This window comes from Leptodactylus fuscus, chromosome 10 (genome assembly GCF_031893055.1).
Source record: "Leptodactylus fuscus isolate aLepFus1 chromosome 10, aLepFus1.hap2, whole genome shotgun sequence".
In the NCBI taxonomy this organism is placed as follows: domain Eukaryota; kingdom Metazoa; phylum Chordata; class Amphibia; order Anura; family Leptodactylidae; genus Leptodactylus; species Leptodactylus fuscus.
This window is the reverse complement of record NC_134274.1, coordinates 18,257,543-18,281,636: the sequence shown is the minus strand read 5'-3', so window position 1 is coordinate 18,281,636 and position 24,094 is coordinate 18,257,543. Positions and strand designations below refer to the sequence as shown.

The following is a 24,094-nucleotide window of genomic DNA, read 5'->3' as shown; positions in this document are numbered from 1 at the left end:
TTCAAGGACTTGCATATCAATTGCCTATCTTTAGGTTATCAATATGCAGTCCTGGGGGTTCAATAACCAGGACTCACATGTCATGGGAAACCCCTTAAAATGGAATAGATAAGTGTCTGATTGCTAGAAACCCCCACGATGATGGGAAGTGTCCCATATAGGGCAAGATGGTTACATGTCCTTTCTGCCACTCCATTCATTCCTTATAGGAATTTGTCCGTCCCATAGATATTGTCTAGAGCAGAACCGTGCATTTGTGGCTATCGCTTCCTTCAGAGGGTGATCACAGGACCCCCTAAAACGTGATAGGTGAGGGGACAGTTCTTTATAAATACATAAAACCCCCTTCACATGCCCATCCATCATGCCCTATATATTCCACATTTGTTGCAGAACTTTGATACATATTCCATCCTTAGCATCGCAAAGGTGAAATCTATGATAAAATTCACACAGAGCATAGAGAAAAAAAAATCTGCAGGGTAATGTTTTTGCTAAAAATAACCTTATTGTTAAATGCAGACCCAGCCCATGACATCCCTCCGCCATGTAAGTAACCATCTACTTTTCCACATTCTGCACAGCACTAACTTGCGTTTCCTCTTGTCTATGCCATTCAGGCACCCGGCGCTGTTGGTAATGCTGTCCAATGCCATAGCCACAGGCTTAATTCTTCGCTGGATACCTGTGTCAGACAATAATAAAAGATCAGATACAAGTCTGCATACAGAGAAAGGCAAGAAGGCTTCGGGGAAAGGACCTGAGAAATCTAATGCAGCACATGTTCTGTCAATTGATCCAAATGGCCTTCCTGATGTGAGACTGGCCCTGGAGGTAAGCGTACACTTTACAGGGATATCTATGGATAAATTAATGCTCTTTTATACGGTAACAGCTCGAATATTTGTGCAAATTGGCCGGAGCTGCTGGCATGGCTCCTCTATGTAAAGGTTACTTTCTAGATAATTGCCTTAGTTTCCGCTTTCCCATAGATCCTTAAACATATGCTTACTTTATACCGCTCAAAACCCACAGAGAAATGACATTGACGTAACACTTTAGCCCGCAGGTTACCAGAAGGCCTTGGACTCTCGAGCATATTGTACTTCGACGATCAGGAGATTTTTGCACTCATGAAATTTAATTAGTTCATTTTTCCCAAAAATTCCGGAGGACATTTTACCGAAGCATCCAATTGTTACAATTGTCGTTGCCTGATTCCGGTTGTAATCTTGTCATTTGTCATTCCTGCTGAGCTTCTGCATCTACGTTGCAGCTGGCTCTGTATGGGGAATATAAACTTCTCTACTCTTAAGTTTCAATCCTTTCAAAAAAAAAGAAACAAAAAAGACACTGTCACGTATTACAGAATAGGTACAAAGTGCCGGATCGATTCAGGTCTGACGACCACAGTGATCATGATAGTCTGGTATTCATGCCTCCACTCCAGCTCTGTGGGACTGCTGGATATTAAGGGCTAGTTCACACGGGGCTCCGCGTGAACACATTCCGTCAGGGCCGCGACGGGATGCCAGTGCCGGTGCTCTCCGGACTAGGCCCAAATGAATGGGCCTAATCCGGAGGGAGGTGTCGCGAGGCGGACGCCGTGGCTGAATCAGCCGCGGAATATGCCTGAAGAAAGGGCAGCTTTGGAGCCGGAACACACCGCTAGTGCAAAAAAGAACTCTAGCGGCCTACATAGACCTCTATTGTGAGGGGGCGGATTTTGAGGTGGATTCGGCATCAAAATCTGCCCCCTCTTGCCCCGTGTGAATTAGCCCTTACTCCTCAACATTGATATTAGAACACCAAGAGGTGAAAAGTCATGGAGGTTTAGAAATCATGGGATCCATAGACCAGTCAATGATGATTTTTTTAAAAAAAAATGGAAACAGAATCCCTTTAATCCCTTTCTTTACAAACACCGCGAGTAGGCTATTCTTCTCCTACCTTTGTTGTTTTGATCTGCACCGCCGTTCCTGTAAAATGTATTTCTTCTTATGCAGATGAGTCTTCAGAAAGTACAGGGGGCGATCATCCTCTGCCGACGCCTCTCCACATGCATCATCAGCTGATAGAGCCGACTGCGTATGTCAGTTCGGCCATTTTCCTGTGGCCGAACGGACGGTCGTGTAAGAGGCCACAGGAAAAGGATAGTCCGCCATTGCTGTCTTGCTGTGTACTATGATAGCCTTTGAGAGTGGTGGCGTGAGGTGAATAGACCACCTGTAACTGTACAGTATGTCTGGTTCGTGGTCCAGTAACCATATACTGGTTACTGGGCCACTTCCTCGCATTCCTATGGGAGCGAGGTATTCGACGAATAGTTTTGAATACTATTTGCTCAACACTACTTGTTACTATTCCAGTCAGAGGATCCTTCCTTGCAGAGGTTCGGCTCCATACATCTCCTGCCATCATTCTAGATATGCAACATTAAACGGTGCGGACATCACAGCACAGGCACATAGTAAACTGCCCGAGTAATAAACCAAAGTCTCTCAGTTCAAGGATTCTGCCCCTCTCCTGATGGCTTGTCCTTCCTGGTGTGCAATTTCAATATTTAGGATGTGTAACTAACACTGTACACTTTTAGGCCCATAGACCTGAAATGGAGCAGCCGTGCACATGATTCACCCTGCACCAGGATCAGTGACCTCAGCTGTCTTCAGGTTGGATCTGTGCACCATCTGATGTGTGTGGGGGGATATTTTGACTCTTTTACCAATGGCAGATGTTTGGAGGAAACCAGGATTGGGCAGTGGCATTTCCATATGCCCCTTTTATAGATGCCTGACCATAGCACATTCACGTCTCTACATTAAGAACACTTGCACAACTCTGCCGAGCATGCACGTCTATGGTTCAGGGTGGATTGGTAGTAGGAGCTGTCAGCTGAGTGAGCTTCTCTATTGGATCCCAACACTGAACTGCTCATATAGTGTGATAGCATTCAATGCTGATGCAGGTCTCACTGTGTGGCTCGAATATTGTTGTGGTACTGCCGATTTTATAAGGAGTCCCCCCCCCCCCCCCCTTAGGTGCTGCATGACTTTTATCTGGTCATCTGTTATCCTTTCAGGTCTGTGACTACGCTTTAGATTTGACCAATGGGAGTTTTCCTGAAGAAGTCGTCCCCATCTCTGTAAGACAACAGCTCATCTCTTCATGGGTGAAGGCTAAACAGCTCCTCCAGCAGCAGATTGGACCTAAACTTGGGACAGAGGATGAGGTATGTCTATAGGTACATTGTGTATTCGGCAATGACTTTTCATGGCTGCTACACAGTGTACACAGTCACCTGCATTGATACCATGTACAGAGCTTTGTAAACTGTGCTTGCTATGTCTCTGTGCCTGGCATAATAGTATGGCGCAGAGCGTTACGATCAGCTCCGCCCTAGGTAATGCAGTTACATACAGTGTATTGTACATTTTTCTTTATTTTTTTTTTTCAGGACAGCAGTGAAGCCCAGAACCCTATGACCAAGGTCCTTGTGGCCCTAGAAATGCATTCCTGTAACGGGTTAGGACTGATGGATTTTACTGTTCCGAGCCTCTCACAAGTACGTATAGCATAAGATACACTGCATGAGCATTGCTATTACTATAATATAAGGCTTTACTGCTGCGATGTCACCTGTGGTTGCGCTGTGCACAGGATTATACTTGATACTTATGTGACAGCTCATCTCCAAAACCGCATCCAGACCCCATGGGAAGTAACGGGACTTGTCCCTCAGATACCAGATCATATCATTGTTACCAGCTCCTGAATCCACCCCAGAGAGAAGGAATCCTGCAGAGAGGCTTTATATAATAGTATTTTTTTCTCCTGTTTTTGCTGCGTATTAACCCCTTTGCGTCTGACCTATAGTTGTAATTAATGGGTCTCATTATTTTAACTCCTCGTGTACCCCAGGTATGGAAGATGTCGGCGTGTGACTGGTCAGATCCTCTCGTAGAACTTCAGGCGTTAACCAGACTGGCGCACTTTGCTTACAACGGCCACGACCTGGAATTAACGTTATCCTGCACCCGGCGAGCGCTGGCGTTTGATGAAAAGATAAGAAAACAAGACGTGTATGTATACTGTGTGCGGTTTATTTTACGGCCTTCAATGTCATTATACTATTGAAGCCATTCATCACAAAATGCCATAAAATGGTGTCTTATCCTGTAATATTTACCTTCCCATGACTCTGAAATTTTCCATTTTTTCTTATATTTTTATGGCATGTTAATACCCAATACAATATGTAAAGTGCAAGACAGAGGATCATTTCCTGCAAAGATGTCATTAATGTGAGTGTCTTGTGCTGCGCCATTGTTCTAGTGTAACTACAGTGACACCTGCTGTCTGGTTCGAAGATTACATGTCCATGTTTAAAGGGGTTGTCCAGGATTTTAATAATTCATTTTTCTTTATATATCGCCAACTTATTATGCAGCACTTTACCATTCCAAAAATGCAAAAAAAACCAAAAAAAAAAACCTCAATACTGAACAGCCAAGAAACAGGTGACCCTTATACACATTAGAGGGTTGGCTAGTCTTGTTGAAACCAGTGAGTTTGTCTGACCTTTTACCAATGTGTACAGCCACCACGTGCACAAAAAATTTCACGACGGCCATTGGTAGATACTGTAAACCTCTCATTTGCACCAATCTGCCCATCGTGTGATATCACTAACATGACTCCATATTTCCTATGAGGAAAAATATGGATTATACCATCTCCTCTTTATGGGTTGCTAAAACAAATCCTAGGCTAGGTTCACATCTGCGTCGGTGTCTCTGTAGGAGATGCCGTTGAAATCCACTGCACAGAGGACTTTTCTCTCCACCGGTTTCACTATAAAAATGGAGGAAACCCAATAGACACCACATGCGGTCCGCAGGTAACTTGTTTTAGCGGAGGGGCTCTCCGTCATTCGGCAGACCTGAATGACCATAGGGTGAACCTAGCCATAGGGTGATAGCACCTTACAGACTACTGGAGCCTTCCAATATGGTGCTAATAGGATTGAACACTTTGGACCCGTCTCCATCCCCTCTAACAGTTCATTGTTTTGTATAAGAATTGGGCTAGAAATAGTCAGCTTTGGGCTCTGTTCACACTACCATCATAGTTTTAGAAGGATACTGTTAAACACCTACAGACTCCATTGACTTCTATGGGATCCCATCTTTTTGACAGTGAGAATATTGCAGCAGATTGGGCTATTTCTTAGTCAAAAATACTGGAAATTCCCAAGCAGAACCAAACAGGTGAGTGTGAACAGGCCCAACGGTAAATGTAACGGAACATTTTTATTAAAGGCGTTATGCCACGCAAAGTATTTCTCCTCTATCCAGGGTTAAATGTAGGAGGGTCACATGGTGGATGGCGCTCCCACTCACTTCAATTGGAGTGCTTGAACTACCTTCAGCGCCCTCACTCAAGTGAATGGGAGCACAAATTTGTCTGTCCACCGAGGGTCAAGACTACATTCAACCTGGCTGTGGTGAAGTTCAATTCTCGTGGGAGTGAAGGGTATTTATCCTCTATCCTATGGATAAGTATCTTTCAGGGCTAACCCCTTTAAATATGGGACTGTTCACATCGTCCAGTGAATACATAGCTCTGAGCATTTTATATTCCTGCCGGAGTCCGTTGCAATGTCCACATGAAATCGGCACATCGTAAAGCCATACACAGAGGACTTTTTCATGCGCCGGTTTCAGTTTTAAAACCACGGATGCCGTTTGGACACCATTATAGTCAATAGGGGCCCATTGGTGTCTGTATGTCACCACAGTTGTAGTGGTCCGCTTTTTTTTTGCATCCGTTTAACGGATGATCACCTGAACATCTCGATCCTTGTAAGCAAATCCTAGGCACTTCTAAGACTGAAGCGTGATCGGCGGACATCATCAGGGAGAATTTTGACACATTCAATAACTGTTTTGCATTTCACGCCATTGAAGTCCATTAGCCATTCCGTAAAAGCCTATTGATATTTTATAGCTGTTTCCACAGGGATAATTCTGTAGCTGGCGATTATGTGTGGATGTAAATACTGTAATGGCCATGTGTTAGCTCTTATTCAATAAGTAATTAGGAAATTGCTTGTGACTTCTGCAGCCGCCGATCTCCACTGGCGTATGAGATGTTGAGCGTCACCACCTGTATCCAAGGCCAAAGCATAATGGATAGTTTGGCTGGGAAAAAACACTCTCGTCTTTCTGCCATAAAAGCCTTTGAAATGAGCTCAAGGTACGTTTTTATGGCGTTATAATGCTATCCCCATATGTGTGGGGTTTGTTTTTTGTTTTGTTTTTTATTAAAGGTTATTAATTGAGGAGAGACAAAAATTGCCACTATGAACAACACAATGAGAAAAATGTCTAACCTTTTAAGCTCCGTGTGTCAAAATTCGTGAACAAAAAAAACTGCTTAACTCGAGCGGCGTGTCACATCCAGAAATATCCATAATTTTGTGATATTTGTAGCTCTAGTAAAAAAAAAAAGTTATAGTTTTGATATATTTATATTATATGTATTTCAGGGCCATCACATGGTGTAGAACCGTCTCTTTCTGGCCAATCACATAGTATAGGATCCCCGGATCCCCTTTTTCTGGCCTATCACATAGTATAGGATCCCCTTTTTCTGGCCTATCACACAGTATATAACCCCCCCCCCCCCCCTTTTTTTTTTTTTTTAGCCCTGACATGGTGACCACATTTTCTGCCACCCCACAGTATATCAGCGCAATTTTTTACCTTCCCAAACAGTATATGAACCCCCTATTTATGGCACTCACACAGTTTGACATCTTTTATACCATCCACAAAGTATATAACCCTTTTTTTTAAAGCTCACCCACAGTATATGACCCCCTGTTATCTCCTCATCCCCACACAGAGTAGTGGCTGATACTTCTTACTCACCTGCCTTTGCTCCAGATCTGCTGCCTCCAGGGCTCTGAAGAAGGCTGAGACGCCTAGAGGAGGCATGGAGAGCGGCCAGGATAGGAGCGGGGACAGGTGAATAAAAAGTATCGGAAGCTGCTTATTGCAATAACACAATAAGTAGCTACCGATGTGTGTCACCCAAAATGTCTTGGTGTGTCACCTGTGACACGTGTCATGGGTTCGCCATCACTGGTCTCAATTATGGTTTATTGCATGAAATGATTGGTAATTCCCATTGTTCCCCTCTGTATAGGTTTGGGGGTGAAGCTGGGAGCCCCTCTCTAGCATTACAGGCAGCTAAACATTTCTGGTACGCTTGTTCTCCGCTGATAAAGTTTGCTTCTGATCGGGAACCTCTCAAGGATTCTGTCGCTTGTGTTATCAAGGCCCTGGCGGAGGCTGAGGTGAAACAGAAAAAGGTACAGACCCCATTTTTATATTATAACCGGCTCAATATTGATGGTGGATTAATCCCATCAAACTACTTTGGGTTAAAGTAAAACCCCATCTATAAGCCAGTCACTTTACAACAGTAGTGCCCCTTGTCTCCTCTCTCCTTTTGATTGAATTATTTCCATCAGAGAAGTGTCAGAATCTGTCTCAGGCCACTTTTAGTTAAATCTCTTCTTCTTAAAGAGGTTTTCTGACCCATATCATATTTTTATACTGATGACCTGTCCACAGGACTGGTCATGAGTATAGGCCCTGTCGGGGACCCTGCACAGGTCATCTGTTGTAGCAGCCTCTGGGCTGGGATTCCGACAAGTCCCAGACCCAGCGCCGCACCTCCCATGAGGCGACCTGAAGCGACCGCTTCAGGCGGCGCTATGCCAGGGCCCCAGGGAGGGCGGCATTTTTGCTTACCTAAGCCAGTCCAGGACAAGCTGTCCTGGACTGGCTTAGCACCGAGCGGTGGATTGGGGAGGCCACTGGAGCAGCGCTGCTCCAGCAGCCTCCCTTCATGCTCAGGCAGAGAGCAGGTCCTCTCTGTGCCTGCTCTCTGCCTGCGAACGTCGCTAAGCCCCCCCCCATTTGCTTAGCCACGCCCCACCGCTCCGCCCCCTCCTCCTAGAGGGGGGGGGGCGGCTTTCTGTCGTTCGCCTCGGGCGGCGAAAGGAGCAGGTTCACCCCTGCCCAGACCATAGAAAGTTCCTGTATTTGTGATCGTGTCCATTGGCATCCATGGTTGTATCTAACTGATCAAGACATAAGATGTCACCACTAAGATGGTTAGAGAAAATCTTTAAAACTTTCCAGAATTTGCAATTATTTACACCTGGAGTGGAAAAATGTTTAACTTCTAGTTGTCTACAAATATACTGTTACGAACTAAATGCATTCTAGACAGATAATTAGCTCTAGAAAACAGACCCCCCTGCACACCATGGTATACAGTGCTGAGTGTCCAGCGCCCCCCAGAACCTAGCCGAAACCAGCCTCCAGAGGTTTTCGCTGGAGTGGATGGTGGAGACAGACGGAGTGGCAGCAGCCTAGAGAGCGCAGGACGCACAGCGTACCATAAGTCACAGCAGGCCCGGAAATCCAAAACCACTCAACTGAGAATGTGCAGAGGTTGCAGGAGGATAACAAGCAGGAGTGGGTGCAGTAGCAAACGGGATCCAGGCGGTGACAGAAGGCATATTCACATAGTCATTCAGGCCAGTCAGCAACAGGAGGTAGCGCAGGGGTGAGGCGAAAGAGTCAGCAGGCCGGGTCGGTATCAGAAGGTCAAGGCGGTACCAATACGGAGATCAGCGAGGAGTGGTCTAGAAGGCAGGCGGCGGTCACAACAGGAGGGAGCAGAGGTACAGAGTCACAGGTCAGAAGCTAACACCCAAAAGAAGACTGAATAGCCAGCAGAGAAGGAGCGACAGACGTGCAGAGATATAGGTTCAGGAGTGCAGGACAGTTAACCCCTAGAAACAAGCGCGTCGACACTTGTGAGGACTGGAGCGGGACCTGACAGCGCTAATGCAGAGGTGCCGGCTCCAGTCCTAATATATACACATGTTAGGTTCATGAGAGAACTCCTTTCATTTATGATTTCTCATGCGTGTATCCGTGACAGGGTTACAGCCACCCCAGAGGTCCTCGGCAGGCTGTAGCTATAACAAAGCCGTATACTCTGCTGCCTGGATGTGTCCAGTGCTTTATAACAATGGTGATAAATGATTCTGCAATGTAATGTAATAGCACAGAACCTATTCTTACATTAGTGAGATGATAATGAGAAACCTGCATTAAATAAAGAGTAGAACAGACCTGGTGGGAGTTGAGCGTTGTTCACACCTCCACAGTCCTGTCATCTGTTCTCTGTATGATTAATCATGGTTCTGTTCTGGAATAATCTCAGATAAGAGATAATGAGAGGATTACCCCGCAGCTATACCTATGGGATGCCCGAAAGTTTAGCGCATTAATATATCTGTCTTTGCCAGAGGTCCGAACATGATACCACGTTATTTCACCTGTGGCCTTCTATGGATGTTCAGAGCCGCACAGTTCACGACCCGGAAAATCTCCAAAGTAAGCCATAAATTACTGTCTGTCAGACATTGTACAGTGGGTCTATGTAGAATTTTATGAAGCCTCCTTAGATAACCTATTACATAGAACCAATTCTTATGTGAAACTTCTATTAGTGATCGCTTTTCTTATGTACGGGTGTTGAACCCTGATCTAAAGAACACTTAACCCTAAAACCTGGATAGCACGCTGACTCATTAATTCCAATGGGCCCATGCACACTACCATGTTTTCCACAGGTCTATGTGCGGGCCACAAAACTCAGAGCGTGTCCTATCCCACGCACACACTAGCCCATAGAAGTCTATGGGACACAGAAGACAACGGACTTCACATAGATGTTATCCGTGTGACGTCTGTATTTGCAGAACAGTTACCTAGCCACCCAGGTTTCAGGTTTTTATTTGGCGGATCCGCAGATACAGGTGACACATTCATTAAATACTGACTGGTTTTGCAGACATACGGCATCAATGATGAGTATACGCAGTCAGCAAAAACTGAGCACTGAGCCGTATTGTGCAGACCGCGCATTACACACAGTCGTGTACGTGACGCCTAATACCCGTGTTAGAGGTCATGATATCTGCTTCAGGAGGAAATGAATCTCAATATTCCAGTCCCAGATAATCCCTTTAAAAAGAAAACTATCATTACATATTATATGACACAGCTATCAATATTGTTGAATTACTTAGATACACAGATTGTTACATATTTACACTCATTGGCTTTTTAATAAGTTACAGGATCTTTACTGCTTCTGTTTGACCCTGGCTGTCAGTCATTTATGAAGATGGGCTGTGGAAAATAGGAGTCCGGGTCAGGGCTTTGGTCTGCTGATTCTGCAGTCCTGTATACATATACCAGTCGTCATTGGAAATCTGCCTAGTTATGCAGTTATAGCAGAAGTTTGGGAAAGCTGGGTAGTTTGGGAGCTGTAAGAGTTGTCGTTTGGATTGTCATCAAACTAAACTGCAGCACACAGCACCCCCTATAGGTTAAGTTTACTAAGTTTTTGATGCAGTTTTTGTGGTTTTGAGCACCAAAGCCAGGAGGGCTGATGTGTGTTGTAACAGTATGTTATGTTATACAAAGGACTCCTACCACGCATGACGAGTGCGAGATTGTACAAAGGGGAGGGAGCAGAGTAACAGCGATTGTAATGGCAGCCTGGAACCTATAGAAGGCTGCCAGACCCCTGCCATGCTTTCAGTTCTCCTTTCCATTGGTGAATTGTCAATATAGAAGTATTGTAATATAATGTATGACTGATGAATCTTCAAACCCCTGAACTAAATGTAAAAATAAGTAAAAAAAAAAATTCATCTGTCCAAATCATTCCCTCTCTCAATTGTACATATAAAATAAGGAAAAATAAACATAAATAATGGATATCAGTGTTTGAAGATTATTAAAAGATATTAAATGTTGTTGTTTTTCTATTTATTTATTTTTTTTATTTTTTTAAATAATTTGTGCATTGCTGGAATCACACTGACCCGAAGACTAAAGTTCTTATGTTCAGGCCTTCTTGTTATTGCTGTGACTGATACCATGACTCTGCTGTCATTGCAGCTTCTTCCAGGGAATCGGATGGATATGACGAGGAGCTCAGTCTGAAAGCCGAACTTTATGAGTTGCTGTTCAACATTTATGCAGATAAGAATGACTGGCAGTCGGGCCTGAAGGTCCTGGATGAAGCCATCGGCGTTCTGCCACGTACAAGACACAGACTGTAAGTCTCTTCTGTGATCTTAAAGGGCCAGTACACACAGACTGTTCAGAGCGGTGTTTTTGTTGCGTGCGTTACCTTTAGCTAGTGCTGCGTTTCTCCTTTGCAGCATTCTTTTTAAACATCGTGTTCTGGTGAAGGCGCGTCTAGGTCAGAACTTCTTCATGGACATTCAGAAGTTTAAGAATGAAAGTGAAGACTATGTGTCGTACATTTGGCATCAGGTGGCTCTTACTTGCAAGAACAGCCGCGACCGACTGGCCTGTTACATGAACGTAGTCGATGTCTTGCAGGTCTGTGTAGTAGCTCATCATATCGTACATGACCTAAATGTGAAATATTATCCTAATAATAATCGTTTTCTTATTTTGCCTGTGCTCATCATATGAGGAACCCTCCACCAATATGTTTATTATAATGGTTAGAGAAACCTTACCTTGTGGTGTAAGCCGCCATAACCCTACCCAGGGCATCGGCCTGCTCAGGTGTTCATCCATGGGCCTTGCTTCTTTGCCTTTAATGGATTTTCCGACCCCTTATGTGCATTTCATACTGAATACTACGATGAAGGATAGGTCATCAGTATCTGATCTGTGGGGGTCCAGTCTGGGCATATTCAAGTTATTAGAAGCAAAGATGTTGTGCCGTCCACTGTATACTGGTGGCGCTGGGGAACTGCAGCATCTCAGCTCCTATTACTTGATCTACTGTCTACTGTAGCAGCTTCTGGTACCTAGAGGCTACAGGAACAGCTGATCTGCGCAGGGTCCAGGTGTGGGACCTCCACAGATCAGATGCTGATCCTGTGCATAAGTCATCAGTATCAAACATCAATTACGGGACGGAAAACCACTTTAAGACTCACAGGTCTTCACAGTACAACATGGGACTTAGCTGCATGGGAGAATTAGAATTATAGACTCAGAAATCTCTTCTTTTTAAGGATCATGGTTGTCACAAGCACAGGTGTCCATCAGTGACCTCTCCTGATATGCCTCAGTAGTCCGTCACTTGTTTGTTGGTAAATCTTCCCTGTAAGTGCTATACCTACTACCAGCCTATAGATGTCACTCTTATCTTCGCTAGTAAATGCATTCTTCAGGCTTGCCTGCCTAATAGCTTTATTGTTGGACAATCAAGTCAAAAATGAATGACCGTCAGCACTTTAATATTGAAAGTGAACCGTAAAACGATGCAATCACATTGACCTGCTCGAGCCCCCTGTGCTAATAATAAAATCTGGGATGTCACACAACAGTTAAATGATTATTCCCAGTAAGTCGCTGCTGTGACGAGAATAACTGGCCGCAACTCCCAACATCCAGAGCAGAGAGAGAAATAAAACATATTGCAGTGACAATATACACAATGATATCACAGTCTATGGAAAATGAATATGGTAATGTCACATTTTGCATTAATGTAGACAGCAGAGGTGGTATTGATCGTTGTCACAATGGTTCTGTAACATCACAATGGGTCATTGTTGAATGGGGACAATGTGGGTTCTGGGTGTTCATCACAGTCCAGCGATGACATTGTAAGGCCCAACTTTATGACAGTGAAGGGATATCAGTACTGAAACTACCATCACTCATATCTCCGGCACCAGGGCACGTATCACCATTTCTAGTGGTATATAATGTCACCCATCTCTGAGGACATAAAAGGTTCTCTTTAAGGGTATGCAGAGCATCAAAATCTGCCCAAGGAAAAGATAAGCATCCAACTCAATATTGCCGTGTATTCCGCAGCACAAGACACCCCGCTGAATAGGCCCATTTTGGGGGGGCTAATCAGAGATGGAAAACGATGCGGAGCCAGAGGGAGGGAAATGAAGAGGAATCTGAGGAAGTGTGAACATACCCTTACCTTTCAGTCGTATGAAGTTGTGTGCTGACAGTGCATGTTTCACCTGTATTTTCATGGCCTCAGAAATTACAACTATGTCATGTTTTTAAAGGGATTCTATCATTAAAATGCAATTTTTTCTGGGTACCGCGTTGGAATAGCCTTAAGAAATGCTATTCTTCTCCTACCTTTAGATGTCTTCTCCACGCCGCCGTTCGGTAGAAATCCCGATTTTCGTTGTTATGTAAATGAGTTGTCTCACAGCACTGGGGGCGGGCCCCAGCACTCAAACAGTAATGGGGGCGTCCCCAATGCTGCAAGAGAAGTCTCCAGTGCTGCCTCCATCTTCTTCAGGAATGGCCTCTCCCTGCGTCGTCTTCCGGCAGTGGCTTCAAACTTCTTGCATACCAACGAAAACTGGGATTTCTACCGAACGGCGGTGCGGAGAAGACATTTAAAGGTAGGAGAAGAATAACCTTTCTTAAGGCTATTCAGACGTGGTAGGCAGAAAAAATTGTATTTTAATGATAGAATCCCTTTAAGCTTATTAAGTAAATGTATATAAGCGTGTTCTTCCTAGAAACCAGAACATGACTGGCAGAAGGTGGAGTACTTACTGGAGCTGTCGGAGTGGTTGTACTGCCAGCAGTTTCCTGTAAGCGCCGCCGTCACCCTGCTGGACTGGGCCGTGGATATATTACTCCATATGAAGTTCACAAGTAGTTCGGAGGACGGTGAGTGTCCTTCTTACTTTACCTTCTGAGCTGTACTCACATCATGTAAACTTTTTATTGTTTTATGTGTTTAAACAGGGAAGAATCACAAGAGTAAACCAAAGTCTAAGAAGAAGTCATTTCAGAATAAGGAGCCAGGAAAAGATGAAGATGTAAATGTAGACAGCGGCAAGAACGGGATTGGGGAGAGTGCTGCGAGCTGCTCATTGGAAGACCTAAGGAACGTGAGACAGCTGGAGGCCTTGGCACGAGCTTATCTGTTATTGGCTGTGATCGGTGGTCACGGGTCACATGAGCAGCACTGTCTGATGGCATATTCATGTGTCATGCGGATCTGGCAGGTATGGTTATATTGTATGTGAAGCATCTCATGTGTGTCCTCTCCAAACAGGTGACACGACCATTGATCTGCTTACTGAATCACTCTCAGTCCTACCCATGATCCCCATTTGTAGGCAAACAATTTGCCCGTGGCTACTTATGGTCCATGTGATATTACACCCATGGTGCGTGCAGATATAGTAGATGACATTTGGCAGGATGACAACTCATACGCAGTACTTACGATATTATTGAGGCATCGGGAAAACAGTGCTGTTATATACTGTCACATTTTATTTTGGTATACACAATGCGATGCTGGTGTCTAGATTTCAGACACCCTGGTAAAAACAAATTTGCAGGCAGGAGTGAACATACACCATGTTAATGAATTTGCTACCGGTGAAACGAAAGATATTGCACCTTTATAATATATGGAGAGGGGTGAGAGTCACAGCTCTTTGTATGGAAACTGTTATTGAAATAGCATTGTAAATTGGCAGCCGTATCAATAATGTAGGCTGCCCTTATTCATTATTTGCATGGAGATCTGACTTGTCTTTTCGCAACAGGTGTCATTGCCTGCGGCTGGCAACTTTATTAAATCATTACAAAAAAAACCCGCGCCTCCTCAAAACCCTCAATCTGCCTCAAGTCGGAAGGAGAAGGGAAAGAAGGACACAAGTGAGGTAATGACTCTCAGACATGGACATGGCGCATAATGGCAAAGATAGTCATTTAAAACGTATATAGAACAATAACTGAGCCAGTGCGACTTTATTGTTTTATGGCGTGTATATTGAATAAATATTTAATGTGAACCTATCATTTAAACTCAATTTTTTTTTCTGCCTATCACGGAGGAATAGCCTTAAGAAAGGGTATTCTTCTCCTACCTTTAGATGTATTCTCTGGGCCACCATTTGGCTAAAAATCCTCAGCACTGGGGTGGGCCCCAGCGCTCAAACAGCACTGGAGGCGTCCCCAATGCAGCCAGAGAACTCTCCAGCGCTGACTCCATCTTCTTCAGGAACAGGGTCTTCACATGTCTTCTTCCGGGGGTTGGCTTCAAACTTCTGGGCCTAGGGCAAAGCCGCATGCGCAGTCGGCTTTGCCGTAGGCCCAGAAGTTTGAAGCCAACCCCCGGAAGAAGACATGTGAAGACCCTGTTCCTGAAGAAGATGGAGGCGGCGCTGCAGAGTTCTCTCGCAGCATTGGGGATTCCTCCAGTGCTGCGAGAGAACTCATTTGCTTAACGACGAAAACTGGGATTTCTACCGAACGGTGGGGCGGAGAAGACTTCTAAAGGTAGGAGAAGAATAGCCTTTCTTAAGGCTATTCCTACGTGCTAGTGAGAAAAAATTGCATTTTAATGATAGAATTCCTTTAAACCTACGGACACCTGATGGACCCCATTATAGTCAATGGGTTCATCAGGGTTTATGTGTAACTGTTGTTCAGGTCCCCTGATGGACCCGAATAACAAAAAGCCAGCGCTAGCATAACCCCAGTATCACGCCTAAGCTTTCCTACATCATAGTCCATATCCTAGTCCATATTGTTCTAAGAGAAACCTACAAGAAGGGTACACAAAAGTATAGCACTAAACAAAGTCATGATGAACACCTTTATATTTCACCTTGATATCTGCTGCCGATATACCGTAGTAAAGTTTCTCTTGTATCTGATAACTTGCTGTAAAAGCCATAGAAACTGTCAGTAGGCCAGACAGTATGGCAACCATACATGGCCAAAGCCCCACCACCACACAGTGCCCAGTGACCATGTGATTATGTAAGTAAGACTGAGAACTTGCAGAATCAAATAGTCATTGGGGCGTGGCATCTTCTGCATGCAGTTACCGCAATGACAGACTGAGTGGTGGTCGCAGAAGATACAGGATACAAGCTCTAAATGGTAAAACAGAACGGTGGATACGGCCTCTAGTCTTAGGCTACATTGTACAACAAAGGCCCTGATTTTCATGGCTATGCAATGGGATCAGTAAGAATCTAAGAATAGGAGAAGGACACAGGACTTGGCTTTGATGAATGGCGGAGTAAGGCGAAGGCTCTAACTGGAGGGCAAATTCTCAGACTTTGATAGACTTTTGTGGCCTGAAACTGATAGGTCAAGGAAAAGGATGCAAGACCTGCCTTTGGTTGCAGAGTAAATTCAGGAGCCATGACTAATGAGCTAGGTGAATGGCTTGTTAGGTACAGGATGGAGGAGCTAGAGCAGGGGTAAGGAACGTACGGCTCTCCAGCTGTTGCAAAACTACAACTCCCAGCATGCATACTGGCTCTGCTGTTCTGGGAACTCCCATGGAAGTGACTGGAGCATGCTGGGAGTTGTAGTTTCACAGCAGCTGGAGAGCCAAAGGTTCCCTACCCCTGAGCTAGAGGCTCCAGTTTTGGTAGGTTATAGGATTAGAATGTGGGATCTGACTTGAGAGGTTGCTGGTGAGGATGTTTATTTTGTAAGTACGTGTTTACAGCAAGGCGTATTTATTATGTGCAATAAATGTATATATTTATATTGTATTTTTTTATTTTAATACAGTCTGTTGTGATCAAGGAAAAACCCAGGAAAAAAGTGGCCCTAGACACCTTACCTTCTACTGCAGAGGACTGGGCTGGCTTTGACTGTCCCGATGAAGTCAGAGAAGCCTTTAGACAAGATACATCCTGCCAAATGTTAAACAGGAGCACTATTGTAAAACCAGTAAGTCAGAAGTTTTGAGCAGTCTTCACTTCCTACATTCACTGAGTCTGAAAAGGTTGGGCAACGCTGGTCTACAGAATCTAAAGTATATTGGAAAATTGTACAACTTTTCATTATACAGACGATAACATTTATTTACTGAAGCTGGACAACCCCTTTAAGATTTCGGGCTCTTTCCTTAGGCAATAGTCATCAATTATCTGTATTAGAGATGATCGAGTACTGTTCGGATCAGCCTATCCGAACAGCACGCTCGCATAGAAATGAATGGACGTAGCCGGCACGCGGGGGGTTAAGCGGCCAGCCGCCGTTAAAACGGAAGTACCGAACAGTACTCGCTCATCTCTAATCTGTATCAGTAAAGTTCCATATGCCTTATTTCTGACTTGGTCAGATTCTTATGGAATTCAGACATTATTCTATGCCTGGGGATGTATAAGTGACATTTCTCTCCTGACTTTACTTTAACACAAGAATAATTCCATCTACAGACCAAAACTATGCGTTCTGCAAATTCCTTGCCCTCCACAAAGGTAATAAAGGGGGCTCTGGGGGACCGATGTGTATAATAGTAATAAAGCTTATCCGGTGCAGGAATGTATTGGTAAGCTTTATTATTCCCTGGATGATACTATAGTCTATAGATTATTCTCTAAAGCCCTTTATGTTACGCTACCCATGGACATGTCCATAGTTCACACTTGCCTTTATTCTTGCATACTGGTTTGTGTGGGGAATGACGATGAAGGACTGTGGGGTCCAGATCCATATGTATTTAATAAAAAGATAGTATAAGCTGTTACTCAGTAAGACTTAATGATAAATTGTATTGTGTCTTATTTTACAGACTTACAGTCTCTACTTCTTGGATCTGCTAGTAAAGGAGCTGCAGAGCATCTCATCCCCTCACCTCGGCCTCCCTGTTCTCCAGCTTGCGGAAGTGATTGCTCATGACGTTGTGCAAAGTAAAAGCCTCTCCGATCTCTATCACCTGAGGTTAGTACAGGCCATATGCACTTCTATACGTAGTGTAGCAGCTGCACCCGGTATAGCCGCTCATAAGAAAATGGCTGGCATTACTGATAATATACTGTAATATAAGCCACATATATATATTATATACAATCAGAATGGCCAAAAACAGAGGATGTGCAAGTGAGGATTAAAATGTAAGTCACCAGTACAGGGAGTATTACCGTAAATACACAGCAGTATATACATGACAAATGGTTAAAATGCTCCATTCTGAAAATGTGCTCCAAAGTGGTGTCCAGGAATTTTTATCTGTGGTCTATCCTTGGGATCGGCCATCAATATCCGAGTAATGGAGGACGATCACAGGTAATCTGTAAGGAGGCCACAGAGTACTATGTGGCTCCGTGCCCTGTATAGTAGCCAGGCACCGTCACCGCAACTCTTAAAATCTTCTGGTTTGCACATAGTAATCCGAGGCCTCCTGATTACTAGAGATCACTTCTCAGTAGTCCTCTTTACTATCACCAAAGACAAGAATACAATGGCAGTGACAACTTTAACATTGAGATCACAGGATCGACAATTCACAAAGCTTACAAAGCACAGGTCACAGAGCATGCCCACAACATACTCGCATAGAATTGATTGATTGAGCTATCACCAGAAACTATTTTTATATATATCCATCTGGCTGCTGTAATGGATAGTTCTGCAGAGCCCACATAGTCAAAATCACAACAAATAAAAATAAAAAAATCTACAATAGTAAAATAAAACCAACTTAGCTAAAAATTAAAGTGTCTGGTTTTTAGTAGTTTAAAAAAAAATTGTGACTCCCCGAAATTCCTATGGCATTCGTATGCTGTAAAGTAATAGTAAACAAAATTATTATTATTATTATTATATAAAAAAAATATTGGTAAATCATAATTAGGAAAATAAATTCACATAAAAAAAGCTCAGCCCTTATGCAATCTACAGCACTGTGTTTGGTACTTAGTGAAGATGTTGTAGTGCTTACCCAAATTCTGCCGGACCTTCACCAAGCAGATATTGATGACCTGTCCTAAGGATATAACTCTCAAAAAAGTCACACTGTCTCAAAACATGAAGTAATATAGACCTAAATATTATTAAAATAAGACTCTGCTTCAGACTGTGGTAGTGGCCTGGCTCCCTGCTATCATTACCTTCTATACAATATATCTGAAAACAAGCAGAAGAAAGCTTCTATTGGCCGATCCCTGACCATTTCCAAGCTTGTTTCTTGTCGTTCTTATTATGCAGTCTAATAATATTATCGGCATACAGTATAGGCTTGGTATGTATCATGTTAAAAGAAATAATTTATGGACTTTTTTTCCCCCCTTTTAAATAGGATTTCTCAAGTCTGTACGAAGTTAAAGCTGTACCAGGCTGTCACTTATCACCAGAGAGCAGCTGGCAATGTGTTCATTAGTGAATCCGAGCAGATAAGGTAAATTGTCTATTTAGTTGTTTTTCTTGTTTTCGATGTGACATAAAATCCTTAATGCGTTCATTAGTCAGGGTACGCGGCTTACAGAAAAACATCACACGCACAGGAAGTGCCGCTAATTCTGTTTTTTTGCTCCTCACATTTCCCCGCAGTGTAAAGCTGCAGACATTACAGAAGCTGCCGCTGTCCTCTTCGGAGGGCGTTTCGCTTTGAGGAATCTTTAGGATGCTTTTAGGAAGAGGATATAGGGAGGGAGAATCTATTTAGCCCTGTAGTCCTGGAATTCTGACAATAGTTGTTTCAAATTTTTGGACTTGCGTCCATGAAAGTTTGCAACTTTTTACATTTGGATACCACACAACCCAACTTTCTCACCCACTTCTTAAAGGTGGTCTAAGTTAAAAGGGTTGGTCGGAGTTTTAATGTTGTTCCCTATACACAGGATAGTGGGTAACATGCTCATTGGTGGGGGTCCCAGTGGTCGGGCCCACACTGATGAGCATGTTATCCACTATTCATGAGAATGGGGATCCCGATGAGTATGTATACTGTCACAGATAGGTAGCAGATTACAGCGTATCTTCAGAGGTCCCATAGACAGTGAATGCAGTAGTTCTCCATTCAGATAGGAAAACAAGACCCCATTCTCTTGGGGATTCCAGTGATCAACATGTTATTCCTTATACAGTGGATTAAAACTTGGGCAACCCCTTTTGGGCTTTATCTGTTGATGCTCTATCCTTAGAATAGGTCATCCATTGAAGATCAGTCAAGTCTGAAACCCGAAACACTTGTAGGAAGAGATAGCGACACATCCTCTTCACCGCTGCTTCTTCACAGGCCATAAGATGTCACTATCATTGGCCACATGGTCCGTTCACAGCTCAGTCCTATTCAAGTGAATGGGCTGAACCTCCATACCACGCTCAGCCGCTTGTACAATGTGCGCTGCTCAGCTTGGTTTTCTATGAGGAGGCCGCAGTGCTTGCCGATCCCACAATCTTCTTCAGTTCTTGATCAATCATAAGGATAAGTCATCAATGGATAAACCTTTCCATGTTAATAAGCTGAGCTGATGTGAACCAAATTTATAAAACGTGACTTCAGGGGGTAGGAGTGGACTATGCAGAAGGGTTAGACTTAAATATTGTTCAGTGTTTGGTGCAAAATACAGCAATGCAGAGTCCAGCAAAACTGATGCTAAATCCATACGAGTTGTCGGAGGGTGTGGAGGAGGTGGGTATAGGTAAGCTGTAATTTTAGGGTATTTCGTATAACGTTATTAGAGCTGGATATGGGTAAATGTAGCTATGACTCTGCGTACTCTTTACCTGTTGACTTGCGTATCTGAATGATATCTTATAGCTGTAAGCAAGAAATATCTTTGCTAAAAAATGAAAAACAAGAGAACCTGAATTTGTCTGGAAACCTAGAAAACCCTTCAGTGAGCAGCAGTCACAAGGTAAGAACCTTCATATCTGATAGGCTTAGTTTAAGGCCATTTTGTTGTTTGTCACTAGGGTTCTTAGTTTTGCTCCACCAAGTCCAAGTTTTACCAAAAAGTGTTTAATTTATTGAGAGATTAAAGGAAAACAATCTCTGCTTTTTACCGTCATATCGATGTTGTCTAGACAAGAATTTTTCTTCTTCGATATGTCCCATAACACTTCTTTCAAATGGAGAAGGCAGTTGTGGATCGAGACATATTTATGGATGCTGAGGCGCACTGGCCAGATATTATACATGGTTGTAATACAGAGATGTCCTCTCTTATCTACCTTCTTGGCTGGACACATCCAGATATGTCTATAACAATATGGTTAGCTTATCAAGACAATATTGTTTCGCAATTTTGTGTCACAAGCTGATATACTGTATGTGTGGCCACCCAGTGGTTGTGATGTGGATTGCATTTTTCAGGACATATATCAATGACCTATACTTAGAATGGTTATTGAAGAAGTCGTCTGGTATGTAAAGGTTATTGATACTGATGACTTATCCACAATTCAAGTGAATGTGAGCGAGGCTGCTGTTCCAGGCACCACCGCTACACTGTACGGACTGAAAGCTGCAGCTCCATACACTGTAGTGGCAGCGCCTGGAACTGCACCCTTGCTCCTGTTCACTTGAATAGGAGCAGGGCTGCTTCTGGCCGTATACCTTGTATATGTATTTCAGCCCCCAAAACAGATGATCCTGTCGGGTCTGGGTGTCCGCTCTCAATCGATCTGATACTGATGACCTATCGTGTGGATCAGTCATCAGATCATGGACAACCCCTTTAATATGTAATCAGTGGGGGTCTGACACCTGAACCCCTGCTGATCAGCCATTTGAAGAGGCTGCACAGACTCGCTGTCTCTTCCCTGTGCCAATGTTGTTATGTCCATTGATCACATGGTTCAAGTGAATGGGGCTGAGCTGCAATACCGAGCACAAACTCAAAGATCTGTCTGGCACTGTGCTCGGTTATTCAGCGAAGAGGCTACAGCACTAACCCAAACGCTGACCCAGCTTCATCCATCTGATCCATGGGTCCCAGATGTCCACCCCCACCAATCACATATTAATGACCTATCCTAAGAACAGTTCACTACTGTATACTTTTAACCGCAGTGTATTTGCGCTAAGTTAAGGGTGGACACATAAAGAAAGTGCAGTTTATGGAATGTAACCCGTGAAGACCCCGAAATTCCAAAAGATCCCTTTCCATTTGTATAAACACTTGCCTTGTATCTGTCACTTTATCCCTAGACTGTTACCTGGTGTGCTGATGTTTTCTCTCCTCAGATGCTGAGCTTACACGCAGATGGGAAGGGATTAAATGGGATTTCTCTTCCATATCTGTGGCTGGAGAAGGCTGATATACTCATAGATCTTGGGGTTTTTCAGCCAGCTCGGGTTCTTTTAACACAAGCTTATAAATCTCTTCAGGTGAGTCTGAATTACTGAACCTCCCAAAAGCTTTACAAATAATTAAAAAATAATAAATTCTTCATATCATTCAGATTAACCCTTTAGACTCTCCAATCTATAGTGACTGCTTTGTACTTGCTGTCCTGTCCTGGATCTTGCACCTAACCAAGAATTATTATTCCCCTGCGTATAGGTGGGTTTTAAGAAATATACCGGAGTGCCAAGTCACCCCCATCATTTTTTTCCTAACAAGCTATGTGTGCACATGGCCGCTGCAGCCGCGCATTGACCTCCGCATACAAATAGGCATCACTACTGAGGCTTAGACTAGGTTCACACCTGCGTTGGGGTTTCCGTTCTTCGAGTCCACTTGGGTACCCGAAAAATAGAAACGCAATCCGCTTATAAAGTGGTTACTCTAGGAACTTATAGACGATAATGGGGTCTGCCAGTTTCTGCCCAAAAAATGCAGAAAGAAAAGTCCTACTCGCAGAACTTTTCTCTCCGCATTTTTCAAGCAGACTGGGGGACGGAAACCTGTCCAATAATCAAATAATATAATTAATCATTTTATTTTGGAGATGGAGAAGGGGACTTTTTTCGATTTCGGTCAATGTTGGTCCTAAATCTACAACTCTGACTCTGGTTACATGCCTGTGATGCGGAAACACCGCTGATACTTTGTGGGAGTACCAGGAGCTAAAGATAGGCCTTGATTGTTTGTAAGTCCTAGAAAACCCCTTTAAGAAAAATCAGATGTTTGTAGACATTTAAGAATCACCTTGCAAGTCCCTTCTCCGTAAAATGATAATCTTCTTTTGACTCCCAAGACCCCTCTTCATACACTCCTTGTGTTTTTACTTCCTTGTAGGACATTGGTGATCAACGTTACCTACTAAAGTGTGTCTACCTGTTATCGGTGTTGGCCGTCAGTGAGAAGAATTATGGGCAAGCAAAGTCTTTACTACTGGAAGTCAAAGATCTTCCAAGAGACGCGGAGCTGTGCTATAAAACCACAATGACCCTCACGGACGCCATTCTAGGAGCAAAGAAGGAAGGTGGAGAGAAGAAGGTAAGATGTGGAGGAGGTGACACCAGGCGACCTCTCACATTATTGGGCACCTTATGGGTGACAATGGAACAATCCTGCTCTGAGAATGTCACTGTAAGCACGTGTACACACTTAATGTAGGAGATACGCAAGATGCCCCCTCATTATAATCTATGGGGTTACAGAAAGTGTTAACATATCTGCCCATAGACTGTACCCCACAATGTTATAGTCCCTTCTGTCAGTAAGACATGATCCTTCCGGTCTATCTGGAAGGACAACATAGTATAGGGACAGGGCATTTTTTTTTCTTCAAAACAGGCTCTATACTATAATATCTTGATGTGAGTCTAGCCTTAGGGTTTGGTCACATTTGCACCCCTGTCCAGTGTTTGCCATTGTGCCAGGTTTCCCTCCTCAGCCCCGGCAAAACTGAACAGAGGATGGAAACCCGGTGGTCAGCTTTTTAAACCCATTCACTTGAATGGGTTTGCAAAGGTGGCCACCAGTGTCCACCTGCGGCCTGTCTGCGGGGAAACAGGTTTTTTTTGTTTTGTTTTTGCATGTTCGACTTGGTGTCCAGACGAAAAAAATGGTTTCCCTGCACAGAGGCTGCAGACGGACACTGGCAGTCACCTTTACAAACCCATTCAATTGAATGGGTTTTAAGCTGACTGCCTGGATTCCATCCCCTGTCCAGTTTCACCGGGGCTGAGGATGGAAACCTGGCGCAATGGCAAACACTGGACAGGGGCGCAAGTGTGACCGAACCCTTAATTAAAGGTTAATACAATGGAGAACCTCTGTAAATACTTTGTTGCA

At 43.8% G+C, this 24,094-nt stretch overlaps 1 protein-coding gene across 1 annotated transcript in view; it reads left to right on the top strand.

The window, feature by feature from the left end:
• The window catches only part of CFAP46 (cilia and flagella associated protein 46), a 94,432-nt gene that overhangs the window by 26,083 nt on the left and 44,255 nt on the right, over positions 1 to 24,094 (top strand). Inside the window, exons 19-36 of the mRNA XM_075258482.1 lie at positions 621 to 834; positions 3,083 to 3,232; positions 3,458 to 3,565; positions 3,922 to 4,082; positions 6,127 to 6,258; positions 7,213 to 7,378; positions 9,398 to 9,485; positions 11,064 to 11,223; positions 11,330 to 11,513; positions 13,652 to 13,805; positions 13,884 to 14,146; positions 14,699 to 14,815; positions 16,689 to 16,850; positions 17,698 to 17,846; positions 19,204 to 19,302; positions 20,668 to 20,764; positions 22,096 to 22,239; positions 23,093 to 23,293. Coding sequence (XP_075114583.1) covers positions 621 to 834; positions 3,083 to 3,232; positions 3,458 to 3,565; positions 3,922 to 4,082; positions 6,127 to 6,258; positions 7,213 to 7,378; positions 9,398 to 9,485; positions 11,064 to 11,223; positions 11,330 to 11,513; positions 13,652 to 13,805; positions 13,884 to 14,146; positions 14,699 to 14,815; positions 16,689 to 16,850; positions 17,698 to 17,846; positions 19,204 to 19,302; positions 20,668 to 20,764; positions 22,096 to 22,239; positions 23,093 to 23,293 — 2,749 coding nt within the window. The remainder of the gene's footprint in view (positions 1 to 620; positions 835 to 3,082; positions 3,233 to 3,457; positions 3,566 to 3,921; positions 4,083 to 6,126; positions 6,259 to 7,212; positions 7,379 to 9,397; positions 9,486 to 11,063; positions 11,224 to 11,329; positions 11,514 to 13,651; positions 13,806 to 13,883; positions 14,147 to 14,698; positions 14,816 to 16,688; positions 16,851 to 17,697; positions 17,847 to 19,203; positions 19,303 to 20,667; positions 20,765 to 22,095; positions 22,240 to 23,092; positions 23,294 to 24,094) is intronic.